This window comes from Ananas comosus, linkage group 15 (genome assembly GCF_001540865.1).
Source record: "Ananas comosus cultivar F153 linkage group 15, ASM154086v1, whole genome shotgun sequence".
NCBI lineage: Eukaryota > Viridiplantae > Streptophyta > Magnoliopsida > Poales > Bromeliaceae > Ananas > Ananas comosus.
In genome coordinates this window covers 5,597,253-5,616,585 of record NC_033635.1, presented here as the reverse complement: position 1 = coordinate 5,616,585, position 19,333 = coordinate 5,597,253, and the positions used below count along the sequence as shown (strand labels likewise).

The 19,333-nt window shown below is 35.0% G+C and overlaps 1 protein-coding gene across 1 annotated transcript; it reads right to left on the bottom strand.

Moving 5' to 3' along the window:
- On the bottom strand, positions 80 to 12,845 carry LOC109721549 (carotenoid 9,10(9',10')-cleavage dioxygenase). Its single transcript, XM_020249210.1, has 14 exons — positions 12,798 to 12,845; positions 11,332 to 11,402; positions 10,708 to 10,722; positions 10,171 to 10,282; positions 5,742 to 5,841; positions 5,525 to 5,587; positions 5,076 to 5,186; positions 4,804 to 4,988; positions 4,513 to 4,648; positions 2,980 to 3,097; positions 2,798 to 2,899; positions 1,299 to 1,550; positions 1,103 to 1,214; positions 80 to 344 (listed from the first exon to the last, which is right to left on the bottom strand). The coding sequence occupies exons 1-14, from the start codon at positions 12,843 to 12,845 to the stop codon at positions 315 to 317; spliced, it is 1,455 nt and encodes a 484-aa protein (XP_020104799.1). The 3' UTR covers positions 80 to 314.

Genomic DNA, 19,333 nt, shown 5'->3' with positions numbered 1-19,333 from the left:
GGACCTGCTTAGAGGTGAAAGATGTGGTAGGATAAGTAAGGAAAAATGAAATTACAAGATCCACTATGTGCAAATTAGATTCACTGCATATAAAGATCTGGAGCATTTTATTAGCAGAAAATGACTAGTGCCACAATTGTAATGAGTTTGTCAATAATATAGTAGCATATTTACCAGAAATATACAAAAGCGACGTAGCTATAGGCAGAAAGAGTAGTAGCTATGACAAGATACACTGAAATTTGATCTAAAATCACATTCCATCCTTTACAGCTCTGCAACAGGGAAGACGTGCGCGGATTTCATTCATCATTTTATGCCATCGCTTGTTGCCGGAGTTGTTCCTGCCAAGTCAATCATAAATTTTCAGAAAATGGTAAATAGAAACATAGTTTAGCAATTACTACTGACATAATACAACAGTAGTATTCCATGCAATTTGACAAATTTCTTATGTTCATTAGATGCTAGACAGATTATTTCAAAGAGGAGGAAAACATTAAATTGGATAATCAGATACCGAAAGAGCTACTTTGCAAGCAAATCAAGTCCTGTCTAGTTTTCATAATACTACCGAGCCTAGTTTGGGAACGCTTTTCTTGAAGCAACTGTTTTGATGCTGTGAGGCTCCAAAAATATCCAACTCCACTCTTCCAATGCTATAAAATGGTAGTGGGTGCGGCCACTCGAAGAGCATATGAGGAGATGCTGTCTAAATCGTTTCGTAGCATTGGACGAGAGGAAATCTGTGTGTGGGCCCTAAAGCATCAAACTGGTTGCCCTAGGGGAAGAATTCCTAAAGTAGACCTCCTTTCATACACTAGGAAATTTCCCAACTTATCTTGCGGTGAAAATGGATAGATGCCCCTCCTTGCAGATCACTGCATCTGCCTTCAAAGATGATTTTACCAATAAGGTACTAAATGCTCTTCAGCATATTGAAACAAATTGAGCATTTAAGGACAATGCATCAGGCATCTACGTTTATATCGCCTAAAGTTTACTCCATTTACCCGAATAAATTAATCCAAATATTTTATTCTGATAAAGGAATGCAGTTGCGAAAAAGTAATATCTAGCATTTAAGGACTAATCTCGTAACCTCCGTCACAAAAAACGCGTGAAATCCATAAGGAACCCGATGAGGTAGCTCAACAACTGCCACAGGCTCCGCGGACATTGTCTTTGCATCAATGACATTTACTTCAGATTTCCTACAAGCAAGAAAAGCAAGATATCAGAAGCCAATCTTTCAACATAATAGAGATTATAAATGTGGGGTGAGAGAGTGAGGGTACCCAGTTTTCTCGTCATGTACGAAGAATATCAAGTAGCCGTCATCCTCTTCCGAAGTGACGCCAGGATGGCGAGGGACGAATATTGCCTCTGAACCATATCTTTCAGGACCCAAATCGAAAATACCACTTACATTGCCCCCCACTTCGAGCTTGTTTTTACCACCCTCTGGCTCTGCATGTAGGTCAAATTTGATGATGCCCTTTACCTTCGTAATGTTGTCAAGTATAGTTCCATAGACGTATTGCTGTTTCCTGTTTCAGCATGATAATAAAGAAAGCACATTCTGTGATACCAAACTATTTATTGTCCAAATGAAGAAAATTAAAATAAATAGGGATATGACATAAAGAACAAACAACTTCATACCACTCTCTACCTCCGAAGCACAAAATAGTGAAAAGGTAAAATTGTACTTAACCATAAAAATAAAACCAAGAGAAATCCAACTCTTTTGGGTTATCCAAATACTTTATCTTGGATTCCAGGGAAGAATTCTACAGTTCATTCTCTCTCATTTCTTTATCCCTTTTATTTTCCGTGAGAAAGAAAAATACAAGTTTTTTTTCCCTTCTTTGGTGTTTCCTTTTTTTTGGGGGGAGGGGGGGGTGTTGTGTGTTCGGGAATAGAAAAGCAATAATAAGTGCTAACAGGTCTTAAGACAACCCATTCTGCCGCATCTCTACCGATGAAGCCCAAATTTGCAAACTTTCCTAAAAAGATACTGTCAACTAGACTAAAATCAATTTTACAGTGAAGAGACAATCTACTTGATTTGTTCATATTCCCTAGCAGCGACAAATCATCAGTATTATAATCCAAAATTTTGATTCAACTGTTTGATCAGTACAATGTCCAGAACATGCAGATGAAATCCTCGCAATTAAATTAATGAGCTTAGCTATCATGAATGTATGAGAGTGGTGCTGAAGTGCTTGTTCAGAAACATTAGATATGGCCAAATTTGAATTGCAAAAGTAATAAGGAAAAATATTAACTCATAGATAGATACAAGCTAGGTTTTAAGTGCCCATCGGTATGGACTGTGCCCACCGTGCCATACAGTGCCAACAAGATATCTTCACATCTTCACAATACAACCTCCGCACCAAGACAAAGCTCAAATCCCTATTTTCTTTGAACTTAGCCAATAGTAATCTCAATAAAGTGCAAAAGATTTGATAAAAATATATAATAAGCAATAAGAATATATTTGTGTTAAAATAAATAAATATGTTATACAATCAGGTGTCGACACACGTGTTTTTTTTTTTAAGAGCACACATCGGCACGACAAGGCACGCACTATGCCGTACTGTGCCATCAAGTTTTCGGCACAACCCCATGCAACGGCACTTAAATCTTTGAATACAAGGACGAGAAAATCAAATATAAGGATTAGTTCAATTATAACTAAAAACTTCAGTTAAATTAACATCTATTTACCCCATGCTAGAGAACCTATACCACCCTCCTAATGATGTAAATAGATTAAAAGTACCTTCCAGTATAACTCTCGTTGATTCGAGGAAAATCTACAGCAGAAACTGACAATTGCTTTTGTGAAGCAGCACCGGTTTTCATGTTAAATCTCATTTCATATCTGACAAAAGAAAAGGCAGTCAAATCTAAAGAAACTAAGCAGCCAACATAAAATAATAGTGCTGATGGCAAAACACGTACAGCTCATTTTTGAAATTTTCAAGCTGCTCTTTCATGGCACCATTGACCATATCTAAATCTGGATTCTGAAGGCGGCAAGTGACTAGGACGACTTCATCCCCTTCCTCCCACGCATTTGCTGATAACACAAGCCAAATAAAAGTAAATCATACAACAAACTATATCCACATCCTCCATCAAAATACAGCGCAAAGTACACATGCAATATTATGGCAGCCAACAAGTAAAGTATCCACATAAGTTACTTTATCATGTCAAAGCAAGAACAAGGATATCTAATTTAATTAACATTTGCTGCTGAGATTTCGCATCTATGACCAGAAAACATAAAATTAACGCATAAACTTTAATATGAAGTAACTCACAAAGCAAATATTCTTCATCTCTAAAAGTTCTTCTCTTATTTCTCTCCTAAGTCTATATTTCAAAAATGTCACCGCTCTTCCCCTTCCAATTGCACTATACTGACCATCTCCAATCCCAGCTAAGAGCTAGAATCACTTTGTCCTCCCGTTGACCTTCTACTCTCTCTCTCTCTCTCTCTCTCTCTCTCTCTCTCTCTCTCTCTCTCAAGAAACTAAACTAAAATAGTAGTGGACATCTTCAACATGTTTGAATGATCGATAATTTAGTCAAAATGTTTCTTTTGCAATGTTTATCTTAATTATTTTCATAAACCAATATGGTGCACTTATTTTCTTTGACTACTTCATGTAATCTATTTATGCTTATAGTTGAACACATTATATTGTTCAAAATACATATTGTGCTTCCAGTTTAGCCATGAATTTGAAATTAAATAAATTGCTCAAGTTTATCTGTTTCCTATGTGCAAATTTAGGCTTTGTTAGATATTGCTGCCGCTTTATGATTTTTCGAAGTACTGCGGGGGTGGATGATGAAGTGGTTGCAGAGTATACATAAACATAGTAACTTTTTGTTTTTCCCCCTCCCTTTGTTAAATTTTAGAAGATGCCTTTTGGCGTCCACTCAATTGCATAGCAAGCTAGCCAGAAATGACAAGAGTTGGAAAACCGACTTGCCGACAATCCAAATATATAGAATATTTGTTAATAAAGTTATCAGAAAGGTAAAGAGCATTTGATATTTCAGCTTTAGATATCTCCTTACTATTTAAAGCAATCTTATGGATGATAATATAGGAAATTTTGTTCTCTCATGGTTTGTATTGGTCACATGAGGTGCTAAAGATAGTTGTATCAATTTAAGCTGACAGCAAGCTTCTAGAGTTCTTTAACGATCCTAGCCACCATAATTAGCAAAACAGAATCTTCTAAAACCGATTAAATGCAGCTTATATAATGGCCACAATCCTGTGATAGAAAAGCATGTCCTGTACAAAGCTGCAGGGAATGATATGTAGAAATTGCAACAGCCCAAGAGAAAGCACAATAAACGCCATCTAAGTTCATATGTTAAACTGTGATATTAACATCCTTAAGTTCTATAAAAGTCATTGTTGGGCTTCATAAAGTAAACATAGGAGAATTCTTAAGGCATCAAAACAAATACCATTGTGGAATATGAAGCAGTTTGGAAGCTCAAACCATCTAATTTGACTATCATCCTTTGCACATCGTGGAAGCACACCAAAACGAGCTTTCTTTGTAGGATCAAAAGTGAAGATCAGCTTTCCTTTCACCATTTCCTGGAGAGATACAATTCTTGAAATTTCAGTAAAACATCAATAATTTCTCACAAACATTAGCAAACAAGTCAGCTACAAAAATATTAATCATCGACAAGGCTAGCAAAGCGCTCTCTAATTTAACTGATGGCATAAACATATTACTGATCTGGTACCTTTGGTCGGAAATACAAAGGCAGGTCCATGAAGATAGCATAGTTCTCTGTGATGGCAAAGTCATGCATCATGACAGGGTCTGGAATTGTTATCGGTACGGGATCAAGCATGACACCATCCTTAGTGATGACCCGATAAGTAACATATGGAGGCGTATGTGAATAACCAAAAGTAAACATTTCATCTGCATCAAGCATTAGACTAAGCTTTCAATGATCTATCCTATTATCATGAGTTTGATACAACATGGTAGCATGGGCAGCATTCTCACCAGTGAATGGATCAACCTTTGGATGAGCAGTGAATGAATGTGCCAATCTCTTGTCATAATCTAATAATCCAAGAGTTTGCAAATCTCCATCTTCTAGAACTTTGACAACATCTGCAGAATATAGTACACAAACTTCAAATATTAGGAACAAGATCTGTTCAGTAGTGGCAGGTGAGTAAAGGATTTCCATGACACTGTCACAGGCGTGCCAGGGGTGCCAGCAGCACGGCATGACATGGCATGCCGGCACGCTTCGGCACACACTCCATTTTATATGTCTGTGTGGTGGGCACATGCTGGTCATGCCAGACCATGCCGACTGGAATGACAATCCTTACTTTTAACCGAACTTTGAGAAGGGGATATAGAAGAGATCTTTCTACGCGCAACTTAGGTAATGAAATAATTCTGCTGGGATCAGAATAACATAGAATTAGTAGAAAACTTACATGGCTTATCTGCCTCTGACAATGCCAAAAGTTTACCATGATGATAAATCAGAGCAGTATTACCTGAATCAGGCAAAATCATTCAAATAATCATAGTAACGGTCAAGATTTGTGACATCAAATATGATAGAAAGACACCTGCTATGACACATACGTGTTATGATGTTTAGTGTATAATGCATAATCACATTAACAATAGTCTAAAAAAAGAAGTTACCTGTCCCTATTCCGTATGAAACATCCAATACTTTCAATTTTGTTCTAAGCAGTTGCATTTGAACCATGAACAATCCAAAAAGTCCCTTCAGGTCTCCAACCTGCAAAGGATCTCAAATCAGCACAGATAAACAAATCACAGCAGTTTCTAGGTGTTGCAGAAGTATTACGACATATTTAGCATCTTATGCTATATTAGGATACTGTATATTACGACATATTTAGAGTAGGATTATATGGTATGATATACGATTATATGGTATGTAATTCTGGTTGTATTGTTACTATAATAGGCATTGTTATGAAGAAGAGAATTCAAATTCTTCTTATTCATTCAATAATGAATTACAAAGATATATATACATAAATGTTTCTATAATAAGATATTTAATAAGGAAAAATCTCTTAAGGAAAGATGCCTAAAACTATGCTAGCTAAATAGAAACATAATATATACAATTTTGACTTTCCATAACACTCCCCCTCAAGTTGGAGCATAGATATTAATCATGCCCAACTTGTTACAAATGTAGTCAACCCGAGCTCCATTCAAAGCTTTTGCGAAGATATCCCCTAACTGGTCTTCAGTCTTGATATACCCTGTTGAAATGATCTTCTGTTGTATCTTGTCACGAATAAAGACAATCAATCTCAATATGTTTAGTTCGCTCATGAAATACAGGATTAGAGGCAATATGGAGAGCAGCTTGATTATCACACCATAATTTAATGGGTTGTGGATTCTTAAGACCAATCCCATCCAATAATTATTGTATCCACATTACTTTACACACAGATTGTGCCATAGCCCTGTATTCTGATTCAGCACTAGAACGGGAAACAACACTCTGCTTTTTTCTTCTCCACGACACCAAGTTACCTCCAACAAAAACACAATATCCTGTAGTCGATCTCCTATCAACCTTTGAACCCGCCCAATCTGCATCTGAAAAGCATTCAATATTTGAATGTCCATGGTTCTTGTACAAGATACCACGCCCTGGAGCTCCCTTCAAATAACACAAAATTTGTCCCAAAGCTTCCCAATGAGTAACAGTCGGAGAAGATATAAACTAACTTAACACACTGATGGAATATGCAATATCTGGCCGAGTCACTGTAAGATAGTTCATTTGCCAACTAATCTCCTATACCTCTCTAGATCTTCAAACAATTCATCATCATTAGCTGTAAGTTGGAGATTAAGAGCCATTGGTGCACTGCAAGGTTTAGCTCCTAATTTTTCTGTTTCTGCTAGTAAGTCAAACACATATTTTCATTGAGATAAGAAGATGCTTCTTTTGCATCTTATAACTTCAATACCCAAAAAATACTTCAACATCCTCAAGTCTTTTGTTTGAAACTGGGTTTGAAGAAAAAGCTTTTGAAGAAAAAGCTTGAGAGATGAGATTCCTGTAGTATCATTCCCAGTGATGACAATATCATCCACATACACTACTAATAGAATTATACCAGTCTCAGAATGTCTGTAAAACACAGAATGATCACACTTACTTTTCTTCATCCCAAACTCCTGAACTACTTCACTGAATCTGCAAACCAAGCTCGAGGACTTTGCTTCAGGCCATATAAAGATTTCCGAAGTCTACAAACTCGACCTAACTCCCCCTGAGCAACAAAACCAGGTGGTTGCTCCATATATACCTCTTCTTGAAGATCACCATGGAGAAAAGTATTTTTAATGTCCAGCTGATGTAAAACCCAATGAGAGGTGGCCGCTAACGAAATAAATAAGCGAATAGAAGCAACTTTAGCCACAGGAGAAAAAGTGTCGGAATAATCAACCCCATAAGTCTGAGCATAGCCATTGGCAACAAGGCGGGCTTTTAGGCGAGCTACAGAACCATCTGGATTCATTTTCACAGTAAATACCCATTTGCAACCAATAGCTCGCTTATCGGTAGGTAAGAGTACCAGTTCCCAAGTACTATTAGCGTCTAAAGCCATCATTTTCTCTTCCATTGCAGCACGCCAGCCAGGATGAGACAAAGCTTCCACAATAGATTTAGGAACAGAAACTGACTCCAGAGAGGTAATGAAGCAACGAGAAGAGGATGACAAACAGTCATAAGAAACAAACGATGAAATAGGGTAAGTACACGTACGTTTGCCTTTGCGAAGAGCAATGGAAGATCAGAGTCAGAAGCAAGGTCGGTGATAGTAGTGACTGGATCTTCCGACGAAGAAGCTGGTGGAGGATCTGAGTCAGGAGTCGCCAATCTCCGAGAATAGATATGAACAATAGGGGGTCGAACAGTTGCCGATGGAGCAGGAACCACCGGACTTTGTGGACCCCTCTTTTACTCATCATGTGTCATCTCTGCAAGGCAATCTATGGCTTTAAGCAAGCACCTCGGGCTTGGTTTCAGCGGTTCACTTCATTTCTTTCGGTAATTGGTTTTGTCGACAGTACGGCGGATCCCTCGATGTTTGTTTCTCATTCCTCTTCTACCACTCTTGTTCTTCTTTTATACGTTGATGATATTATTATTACCGGCAACTCCTCTTCTCTTTTGGAGGCTCTTGTTGTCACCTTGCAAAGTGAATTTGCTATGAAGGATCTCGGGCCGCTCCGTTATTTCTTGAGCATTGAGGTTACTCTTCTTCTGGTCTTCATCTGACTCAGTGCAAATATGCGCATCAACTACTTCAGCGCCATGAATTTCTTGATAGTAAGCATGTTTCTAGTCCTCTCTCTCCGACCTCTCGCTTCTCGTCTCATGAGGGACGTCCCCTTGAAGATCTCTATATCTATGTCAGCTTGTTGGTGCTCTCCAGTATCTCACCTCCACAAGACCGGATATTTCGTATGCTATCAACACTGTTGCTCGGTATTTGCAGACGCCTCGTGAACCACATATGCAAGCCGTCAAGCGTATTCTACGTTACATCCGAGGAACACTATCTTATGGTCTTCCACTCTTTCGATGTGTCAATTCTTCTCTTGCGGCTTTTGCAGATGCTGATTGGGCTGGTTGTCCCGACACATGTCGCTCTACTTCTGGGCATTGCGTTTTTCTTGGGCTCAATCTACTTGGTCCGCTAAGAAACAGCCCACCATTTCTGGCTCCAGTTTGAAGCGGAGTATCGTGCTGAGGCATACATGCTTGCTGAGACAGTTTGGAATCGACATTTACTCCGTGATCTTGGTGTTTTCTTATGGCGCTCTATTAGCATCTATTGTGATATCGCAGCACGACTTATCTTGCGGCTAATCCGCTTCTCCATACTCGGACGAAGCATATTGAGCTTGACCATCAGTTCCTACGTGAGAAAGTCCATTCTGGTGATTTGGACTTGGTGCACATCTCTTCTGTTAAGCAACTTGCTGATATTTTCACCAAGCCTTTGTCGCCTTCTCGTTTTTCAGTGTTGCGGCTTAATCTTCGCATCTGCCCATCGGATACTTATCTTGCGGGGAAATGTTACGACATATTTAATATCTTATGCTATATTAGGATACTGTATATTACGACATATTTAGAGTAGGATTATATAGTATGTAATCCTAGTTATATTGTTACTATAGTAGGCATTGTTACTATAGTAGACTTATCTCTTGTACTATATAATTTCATCAATAGAACCCAAGAGGGTATACTCTTTTACCCCTCTTTCAAGAAGCATCATTAAATAAGCAGCTAACAACATGGAAATAAAGAGTATTAGAAAATTGAACATGTATCTCATTCCAAATGCATTCACCGTATGCAAATTCAGATTAGGCAGATCACAGTACCTCTCCTTCTTGAAGCGCTTAATCTGTCCAATTGTACTATCCTCATTTCTCAGAACAACTCATATGCAAATTTACATCTACCTCATTTTACAAAATATAAGGTATAATTCTCTAACTTGTTTACCTAGATATCAGATTTGATTACAATCTTCCAATAGAAACGACTGACATCACAAGCAACTCCAGAATTCTCGATCCTGCATTGCTATTTGATCTTAACTTGAGTGCTGGAGCATAATGTATACCAAGTGCAAGAGCATACATCTTTGATAGCAATTTTACATACAACTACAAGAACTAACCAGTTACTACATTACGTTACAAAAGAAAGCCACAGAACATAGTTGAGAGTATAGGTGACTAGTTATCTTATGAAAAACAACAATGAAAATTGAAACAGCTATTCTTTCAAGTTAATTTATGCAAGCCACATAAGTGTTTGAGCACGTAGGTCAGCACAGCTAGCATATGAAGCTGTAACAATCCTGACCTCGCATACGAAGTTCTAACACAGGACAATAATGGAAGTTCAAACAATGCTACCTTCAGGGTATGTCAAAAACTGATTCTATTATCATGATATTTTCAAACAAAGTACACGAAGCATGGGTAGAAACAATGACCTGAGATTACGGGAGTATCTAATTGATATATTGAGGATCCTGTTTACCTTCATAAACTTTGCTCCGCCAAAATACTCTTCTTGCTTGAGGCGTGAAGTCTTTACATAACGAGAAACATAAGTTGCTTTTCCATCTTTAATGCGCATACCATGAATCATTCTGATGCAACAGAGAAAACTGTTAGTTTTTGCTACCTTCCTTAATTTCTAGGCCATATTTCTCTTATAATTAATTTTTCTGAAGATACCAACAACCACATATGAGATTTGAAGCTTCTATATAGTGTTTCTACTCCATTAATAACCTTCATAATACTTTATGAAGTATGATTACAGAGGATGAGAAAAAGAGAATGCTAGATTTAGAGGTACTCGCATCATATAAAAATAGTCAAACTGTGTTACAAAATACCAAGTGGTTAATTATAGACTGAGTTCTCAACTTGGCATTGTTGAATATTGAAATTATAGTAGTGATTATTATACAAAAGAAGGGAAAAAGGAAGTTAATATTACGGGAATTGTAAATAAATTATTCAAAAACCACGAAGCTAGTTTCTTCAAGTAAGAGAGTATGATACGCACCCATCTCCATCAAACCTGCATGAGAAGAATTAGCAAAGTTCAAATTAGCCAGTCATCCATAATAGTGCTTCCAACAAATTAATCCGGTTGTATTTGAAACCAGCAATGCTTCAAAAAGTACACTCTTACTTTCTCTGAATTACCAATGAATATTAATAGCGTAGGTTGACCGCGAAAAGTGCACTATTTAGAGGTAGTACATTTTGAGCATATTAGAAGGTAGATATGGGCTTATCTTCATGCACTCCTCTAATGATCACAGAATCAGGATTTGTGCTAATTCACGGAAAGCGAAATTTCATATTACAACAAAATCTATGTTAACACTAAAGCTTAATTAAGTTGGAAGCATCAGAAAGATATTTAAGTCAGACAAGTTTTGTCGCAATAATGGAAGTCATACAAATGACTCATAAAATAAATAGAAATAATAAATTAAATAACAAAGTACTTAGCCAGGGATGTTGGAAGAAGTGGTAAACAAATGGATAACAAATTACAAAAATTTCCAATCGGTTCAGAATTCAACAACTAGGGTGACATAAGAAGACTGAAAACTAGTGCCTATTCTTCTAAAAATTAAAAAGTAAAACAATCTTATTATAAGGAAGGATGCTTTTGTACCAGTGATATCCAGCCACAGGAACAAACTTGGGGTTGGGCCCAACCCTAACAAACTCCCCGTTCAGACATTCCTGACATACAAATACAGGATCGAACTACTATCAGTAGCTTCAGTCTTTCCATCTTAGACATTGACAAATGAAAAGGAAGTCTTAACACAAGAAACAGAAATTCTCTTTTCAAACAGCACAATAGAAGTACTCCAGGAAAAAATAAATAAAGGATTTACATGGAGTTGCGAGGCTACTAATTGAATAAATTATTTGGTGGAATTTCTGTAACAATGACAATTCTCTCACAACCAAAGAAGTAGAAATATTCTCCAAAACTATTGGAAGAAAAAAAATGCAGAATTTTACCATGATTTCATACAAAAAGAGGAGAATAAAATCCTACTTAGTGTCTGTTTGGCTGCGTTTCTGCTTCCAGTTTCAAAGTCCATTAGACTATAGCACTCGAGAGAAACGGAAATAAGATTCTGAATACATGTTCGGCCCCACTCTTGTTTTTACTTGCAACTACAATTTTCTCTAATAAATCAGTTGGCAAAGAGAAAATTCACAAGCTTCTACGATAGAAAGCTGAAATAAGATTTTGAGCCGTAAAAGCAAGAGGTATAATTCGGCGCCACTAAAATAGCACTTGATGAAATAGCATTACATCATACAGCATGACAAATAAGATTTCGAATCTCAAAAGTGGACATCCCAATTTGACACCTCTAATTCTACTCAAGAAAAAGTTGTCGGGACTCATTCACTACAGCATGTCTTCTAATAATGCGCGTTCTAATAGTGCGTTTCTAACAGCACAACTCAGACATCATGTCATCATACAGCACTAAGCCCGCAGCAAGAGCAATCAAGTCTTCAGCCTCAAAAGCAAAAAAAAAAAAAAAAAAAAAAAATAGCGATTACAGTGGTGCAAACTCAATTTGCTGCTGCCAAAAAATAAATAAATAAATAAATAAATAAAGGCAGCTGCCTGATTTAGCATATACACCTGCAGCACCCTGCAGCAGGACTACGCAGGCCCTAATTAGTGTTAAAATTAACTTATTAAAGAAAATGGATCCTGAAACCGAGAAAAGGCAAAAATTCAGTGACTACTCCTCGAAAGCAGAAACCCCAATCTAGTACTTTTGATTTTTCTATAAATTAAAAATATTATATGGTATCCTATAATATACTATATTATATAAAATAAAATAGTATATAAAATAATAAATATATTAAATATATAATATTCTAAAGTATATTGTCTTTAATTTATTTATATAAATAGACCAAAAATTTAAAATTTAAAATTTTTTGAAAACAAAGACCATTAAACATTAAAATTATTTTTTTGAATCTAAAACTAAGCCAAACACTCGCCTTTTTTCTAGAAATAGAAAAGAAAAAAAAAAGTACGGGGAGGTAAAAAGGTGATTAAAAGCGAACGGAAAAGGAAGAAGAAGCACTGACGGGGAGGGTTCCCGCGTGCGGGGAGGTCGGGCAGGGCGGGTCTCCCATGGGGGACGGGGGTCGAAGGTGTGCGGGAACCGGTAGGGAGCGGCGCTTCTTGGGAGTCGAGTGCGACGAGCAACGACCGCCCCTCGTCCTACATATCCACACCCACGACGCCAACCCGCCTATCGCGCCTCGCGCTCACTCCACGAGATCCCTTCTCTCTCTCCTCCTCTCCTGCCTGCCTCCCCACATGCTTCTTCTTCGGTCTTCTCCGCGCTCCGCCGCCGCGCGCCGCCAAGGCTCGCGTCTCCAATGCGATCGAATCTCTCCTTCCTCTTTCCTGCTCCTCTCCTCTCTCTCCTTGCTGCCTTCCCTCCTACTGCTGCGGAGGTGTTTTGCTGGCCTGGTGTGTATGAGTAATGGGCCTACGGAGATAAATTTAAGCAAGTAGAGGGCAGGAAGCCGTGGTGCACGAAAGAGATGTGTGCAACGTACGTGCGAAGGACGCACCGGGAGTCCGGAGGAGAATCGGTTCTGGTCACTTCTCTGGTAGTAATATATGAGATTTGAATAATAGGCAAAACCTTCGTTAATTCACGTACGTTTTTTTATTTTAATATTGACTAAATCTACATCAAAACTATCTGTCAAAATTCGGGTTTTCATTTCTATTCTAGTCATTTAAAAACTACACGTTGACAACAAAGTGACCTTTGTCTTTCGACTAATTTTAACCGATTATCAAAAAAAAAACTGAGATATTGGATAAAAAATAATAATATATTTTATAACACGGAAACGTAACAGATTACTGACGGTGTACGCGGATGAAAGGGACATTTCATTTACGAAGGAGACAAAGTTATATAAGTTTTTAGAGTGACAAGAGAATGGAAAGCGAAAAATCATTTTGCATGAGTGGTTCTTTTTGTAATTTAGCTTTTATATTCTACCATTAAAGTATGATCAATTTAATATCATATTGATTTTATTTTTTTTTATCATACTATTTGTTAAATTTTTTTACTATATCAGTTTGAAGTTACAAAACTAAAAACAGTGTAAAGGTGAATATTAGATAACTTAAATAAATTTTAATTATTTTACTAACATCATGATTATATAAAATATCGAATAAGAGAGGTGTGTGCGGAGGTCCAAAACAAAAAAAACATAAGTCATTAAAATTGGAGTACAGACTTTATTTAACTTACAGAATATTAAAATAAAATAGTGTACCACATATAAGTATGTAAATTACCATTAATAATAATCAATCATTCGATATTAGTTGTCTTTAATATTTTTGAATATTATAATAAAATATAAATTTGAGAGAAAAATAAAAATAGTATGACAACGAATTCAGATATTATTGACTTTCTTTATTACAGGGTTGTAATGGCACAGTACTCATGTACGTTTGAAAACTTATATTTTGATCATCAAAATTTTGATTATCATTAAAAATATTAGAACTTAGTTTATCATATTATTTTATTTTTTTTATTATCTATTTATTAATTTTTTTCTATTATCAGTTTAAGTTACAACTAAAAACAGTGTAAAGGTGAATATTAGATAACTTAAATAAATTTTAATTATTTTACTAACATCATGATTATATAAAATATCGAATAAGAGAGGTGTGTGCGGAGGTCCAAAACAAAAAAAACATAAGTCATTAAAATTGGAGTACAGACTTTATTTAACTTACAGAATATTAAAATAAAATAGTGTACCACATATAAGTATGTAAATTACCATTAATAATAATCAATCATTCGATATTAGTTGTCTTTAATATTTTTGAATATTATAATAAAATATAAATTTGAGAGAAAAATAAAAATAGTATGACAACGAATTCAGATATTATTGACTTTCTTTATTACAGGGTTGTAATGGCACAGTACTCATGTACGTTTGAAAACTTATATTTTGATCATCAAAATTTTGATTATCATTAAAAATATTAGAACTTAGTTTAACTTTGGTCTCCACGCATAATTTGCCATATACGATAAACTATTGGCCTGCATACATTAGATAAGATAAGTCTCTATATTTATATAATATATATATATATATATATATTGATCAATCTATTGCATTACATTAGTTTTTTTTTTTTAGAAATTAGACTATTGAATTAGAAGGCAGTTTTAGCTCACTAGGTCTTTTCCGAAATTTTATTCTAAAATTAAATTAATAAAATTTTTATTTGTAAATATAGTTTTCGTTTTGCCATATAGATATCAGCATGGTGGAGAAAGAAAGAAATGCGCATAAAAGCGTTGAATGGTTCATCGTTTTTAAAAACAGCGATAGATAATATAATAAAGACAGTAAACGGTTTACTGCATTTAAAAATAATTGTGTTGGTTTAAGAAATTATGAATGCAGTGAATAATTCGCAACGTTTAAATGCGGTGACTCATTCATCTTTATACTAATTATTTTTTGAAAAATTCAATCTCGCATATTAAAGGTCTATTTTCATAATTACTTTTTTAAAAAAATTATTTTTATAATTATAAAAAATGGATAGAATCAGTTATAAAATTATTTCTAAAACATACCAAAAGGCCAAAATGTAGAAAGTATTAAACTTTAATTATTAAATTTAATAAAAATTTAAAGATAACTATACAGGCTGAGTTTCTATGTTCAGGGGGTTGAAGTGTAATTTACCAATTTTGTAAGGAGTGGGCATGAGTAGCGTCTACTGGTTATATTGGTGATTTGGCGTCTCTAAAAATATATTTTTATTATATTTTTTTTAAAAAAATGTAATTAACTTTTTAGTAATAATATGATGTAAGTATAGAATATGGCTACTATATTTTTATAAATATTGAGCAATTCGTACTTATAAGTTATTTTCGACGATAGAGCTTCCGAATTAATGATCTACTCCATTAAATATAATTTAGAGTATTTGAAATTTTTAAAAACTAAATTTTATAATTTTTTGAAATCATAATAAAGTCCATCAAGCATGCATAATATGAACGGTCAAAATCGAACGACGTCCTCAAAAAGGGTGATGGGATCCTTCAATTTAAGATCAGAGTTATTGATCTCCATCTAGATAGTGAATAGAATTTTCTATCAAAAATTTAATCGATTTCGATTTTTTTATACTATTAAACTAGCAAGTATTTTATACCGATCGTTAAAAATTATTAATTTTAAAATCTTTTGCTCATAAGATAAATAATATCAAAAGATTATAAAATTTGATTTTTTTAAAATTTTAAATACTTTTGATAATATTTAACGATATGAATCGTTAATATGTAGATTCTATAATCAATACCGAATTTTAGACGATCATACTTATAAAAATATAATATTTGGACTCGTACGCGTATAATACAGTAGATTTTTCCGGACGAGGAGAGAGAGAGAGAGAGAGAGAGAGAAAGAGAGAGAGAGAGAGGTGTGTTTGGTCACCTTGGCGTCTAGCGAAGAGGCGAGGAATGATACGTGGCGGAGGAATCACACTAATCAGGCTGGGTTGGGATGCCGAATAGTCTGCCACTTGGCAACACTGCAGCCATGATTGAAGTGCTAACTCCTACTCTTCTGCCAATCCCTTTTTTTTCTTTCTTTTTTATATAAATATTATATTATATTAATTTTTCTATCTACAGTAGGATAAAGATTTGATCAGTCAATTCGATGCTTGATCAGTAGATCTCACAAACGGGCAGATTGGGTAACACACGGGCGGGTTATTATACCCGTAGGTTATTTGGGCATGGATAAAATTTACCTGTAAATTTTTGGGTAGTCAACATCTTTACCCATATCCGCCCGTGGGTGAGCGGGGTGGGTATGCGGGTTACCCGCAATTTTTATTTTTTGGTTCTTATATTTTTTAAATGCAAAACACACACACACACCTATATATATTTAAGTTTTAAAAGCGTAATATAACTCATTGTTTAAAATATCATAACATACAATAAAAATATTTAAAATCTTAAAGCAAAAATATTTCATAATATAAAAGACATGCAATAAGAAATTAGGACTAGAATTTTTAGGATGAGTAAATAAAAAACATATATTAATTAAGAAAATATATTTTGTAATTAAAAAATATATGTGCGGGTACCCGCGGGTTACCCAAAATGCCCATTGCTTGATGGGTACCCACCCGTTTTACCCATAATTTTTTGGGTTGAAAAAGTTGGTACCCATACCGGCAAATTTGTGGGTAACTCGCGGGTACCCATAGGTTTGGGTCAAGATTGCCAGGTCTACTGATCAGTCAATTCGATGCCGAGAGGCTTTACTCGCTAGTCGCTACTGTCTGGTCGGCAAGAAAGATATTTTTTTTTTCAAATAACTTTATAAAATTATATAATTAATTAAATAATATTTTAAAAACTTTAGCTTTTTAAATAATTCTTCTTTTTCAAACTCAAGCCAAAATAGATAATTTTGTTAAAAAGGTTAATCGTTCAACGCCCTCAAAAAAAGACAGTAAACAATTTATTACTTTTAAATTTTCTAATAAAGCTGTAAATTGTTCACTATCTTTATCTTAAATTTTATTTACACAATCACTTTGTACAACAAATCTTCCGTAGATATTTTAAATTCAACAAGCCCAAATCATTGAACAATGTTTTTCCGCGCCCGTTTAAAGTTGTGATAAGCAAAACATGAACTCTCTTAAACACTCCTTTTAAGTTTTTACAAAGATTCGTAGTCATCACTCTAAGCGTCGTCCTCCATCAAATGCCTTTACCAAATACCCTTGCAAATATCTACTTAAAATTTATCATACAAAGTGATTATTATAAATAAAATTTGTGGTATCTATTAGGAATTTATCGTGCCATCTAGAAATCAATCTCTTAAAAATAGTAAATCGTTCACCGCCTTCAAAAATATCGTTAACGATTCACCACTTTAAGAAGAAGTTTAGAAGATGGCGAATTATTCACCGTCTTTTTGAAGGCGGTGAAAGATTCATCGGTTTTGACAGAAATATTCATTCCAGTACCGAGTTGGTAAAAGAAGAGTTATTTGACTAAATAACTTTTTCAGAATTGTTGAACATGATCTATACCACTTGAAGTATTTAGAAACCAAATTTCAAATCTTTTCGACATCATTGACCTAATGATCAAAGGGTTTCAAAATTTATAATTTTAATGGTAGATATTAGGCATTTTTTTGTATCAATTGAATTTTGATTAGAAAATTATTTAAACTATTTAGAACAAGATCTATACTCTCGATTTTGATCACAAAATTTCTATCATCACTTTTTAAAGAATATTTATTTTCAGCCGTTCATTTTTACATCCGCTTGATGGACAAGAGAATAATATCGAAAAAGCATTAAATTTAATTTCTAGATACTTCAAGTGGTATAGATCATATTCTATGGTGCCGATCATCGATTTAGAGGCTCCATTATCGAAAATAAATGGGTGGCAACGGAGCTCTTTTGCTACCAATAGTATTCTACCCACACTCTCTCTCTCTCTCTCTCTCTCTCTCTCTCTCTCTCTCTCTCTCTCTCTCTCTCTCTCTCTCTCTCTCTCTCTCTCTATATATATATATATATATATATATATATATATATATAGAGTTGTGCTTCTATACTATCAATAGTATAGAAGCTCCTATACTATAGTGTTTTAAACCATTGGATCCTCTTTGAGATTCGTGCACAGGTTTGGGAGAATAAGTGGGATGAAGTGGGAGGGTTTTTTTATAAAATGACCCTCCAAAAAACTATAATTGGCAAAATGACACTGTGAAAATTTTATTTGTTAAACTAACTCTCCTTTCGCCACGTGGGCTCCAAGTCAGGATTTTCTTACAAAGACGGTGAATCGTTTTCCGTTTTCTCCCTTTTTTTTTAAAGGCGGTGAATCATTTTTCGCTTTTTTCCATTCCTTTTTAAAAGCAATGAATCGTTTCCCGCTTTTTTCTATTTCTTTTAAATACGGTGAATCGTTCACCACATTCATTAAAATTGTGCATGGATTATATGGGAAATAGAAAAAAGTGAGATTGTTAGGATTATATGTGGATCATTAAAATTTTTATTTGATTATTAAGATTGTATGGATAGATTATTAGAATTTCAGGCTGTTAAGATTGTATGAAATTATATGGATAAATTATTAGGATTTAAAGGTTGTTAAGATTATATGTGATTTGTTAAAATTTTTATATGGTTGTTAGAATTATATATGGGATATAGAAAGAAACATTAAATAAGTGAAAGGCGGTAAATAATTCACCGTCTTTAAAAGAAATGGGAGAAAGCGGGGAACGATTCACCGCCTTTAAAAAAAATAGAAGAAAGCGAGGAACGATTCACCGCCTTTAAAAGAAATTCTGACGTGGCGCCGACGTGGCGAAAGGAAGGTTAGTTTTCCAAATAAAATTTTGAGAGGGTTATTTCGCAAATTTTAAAATTTTAGATGATTGTTTTATAAAAAAGTCAGAAGTGGGATGCAGCTAGTAACACCGTTAACAGAGAAATAAAAGAGGAGAGAGAATCTCACTTCAAA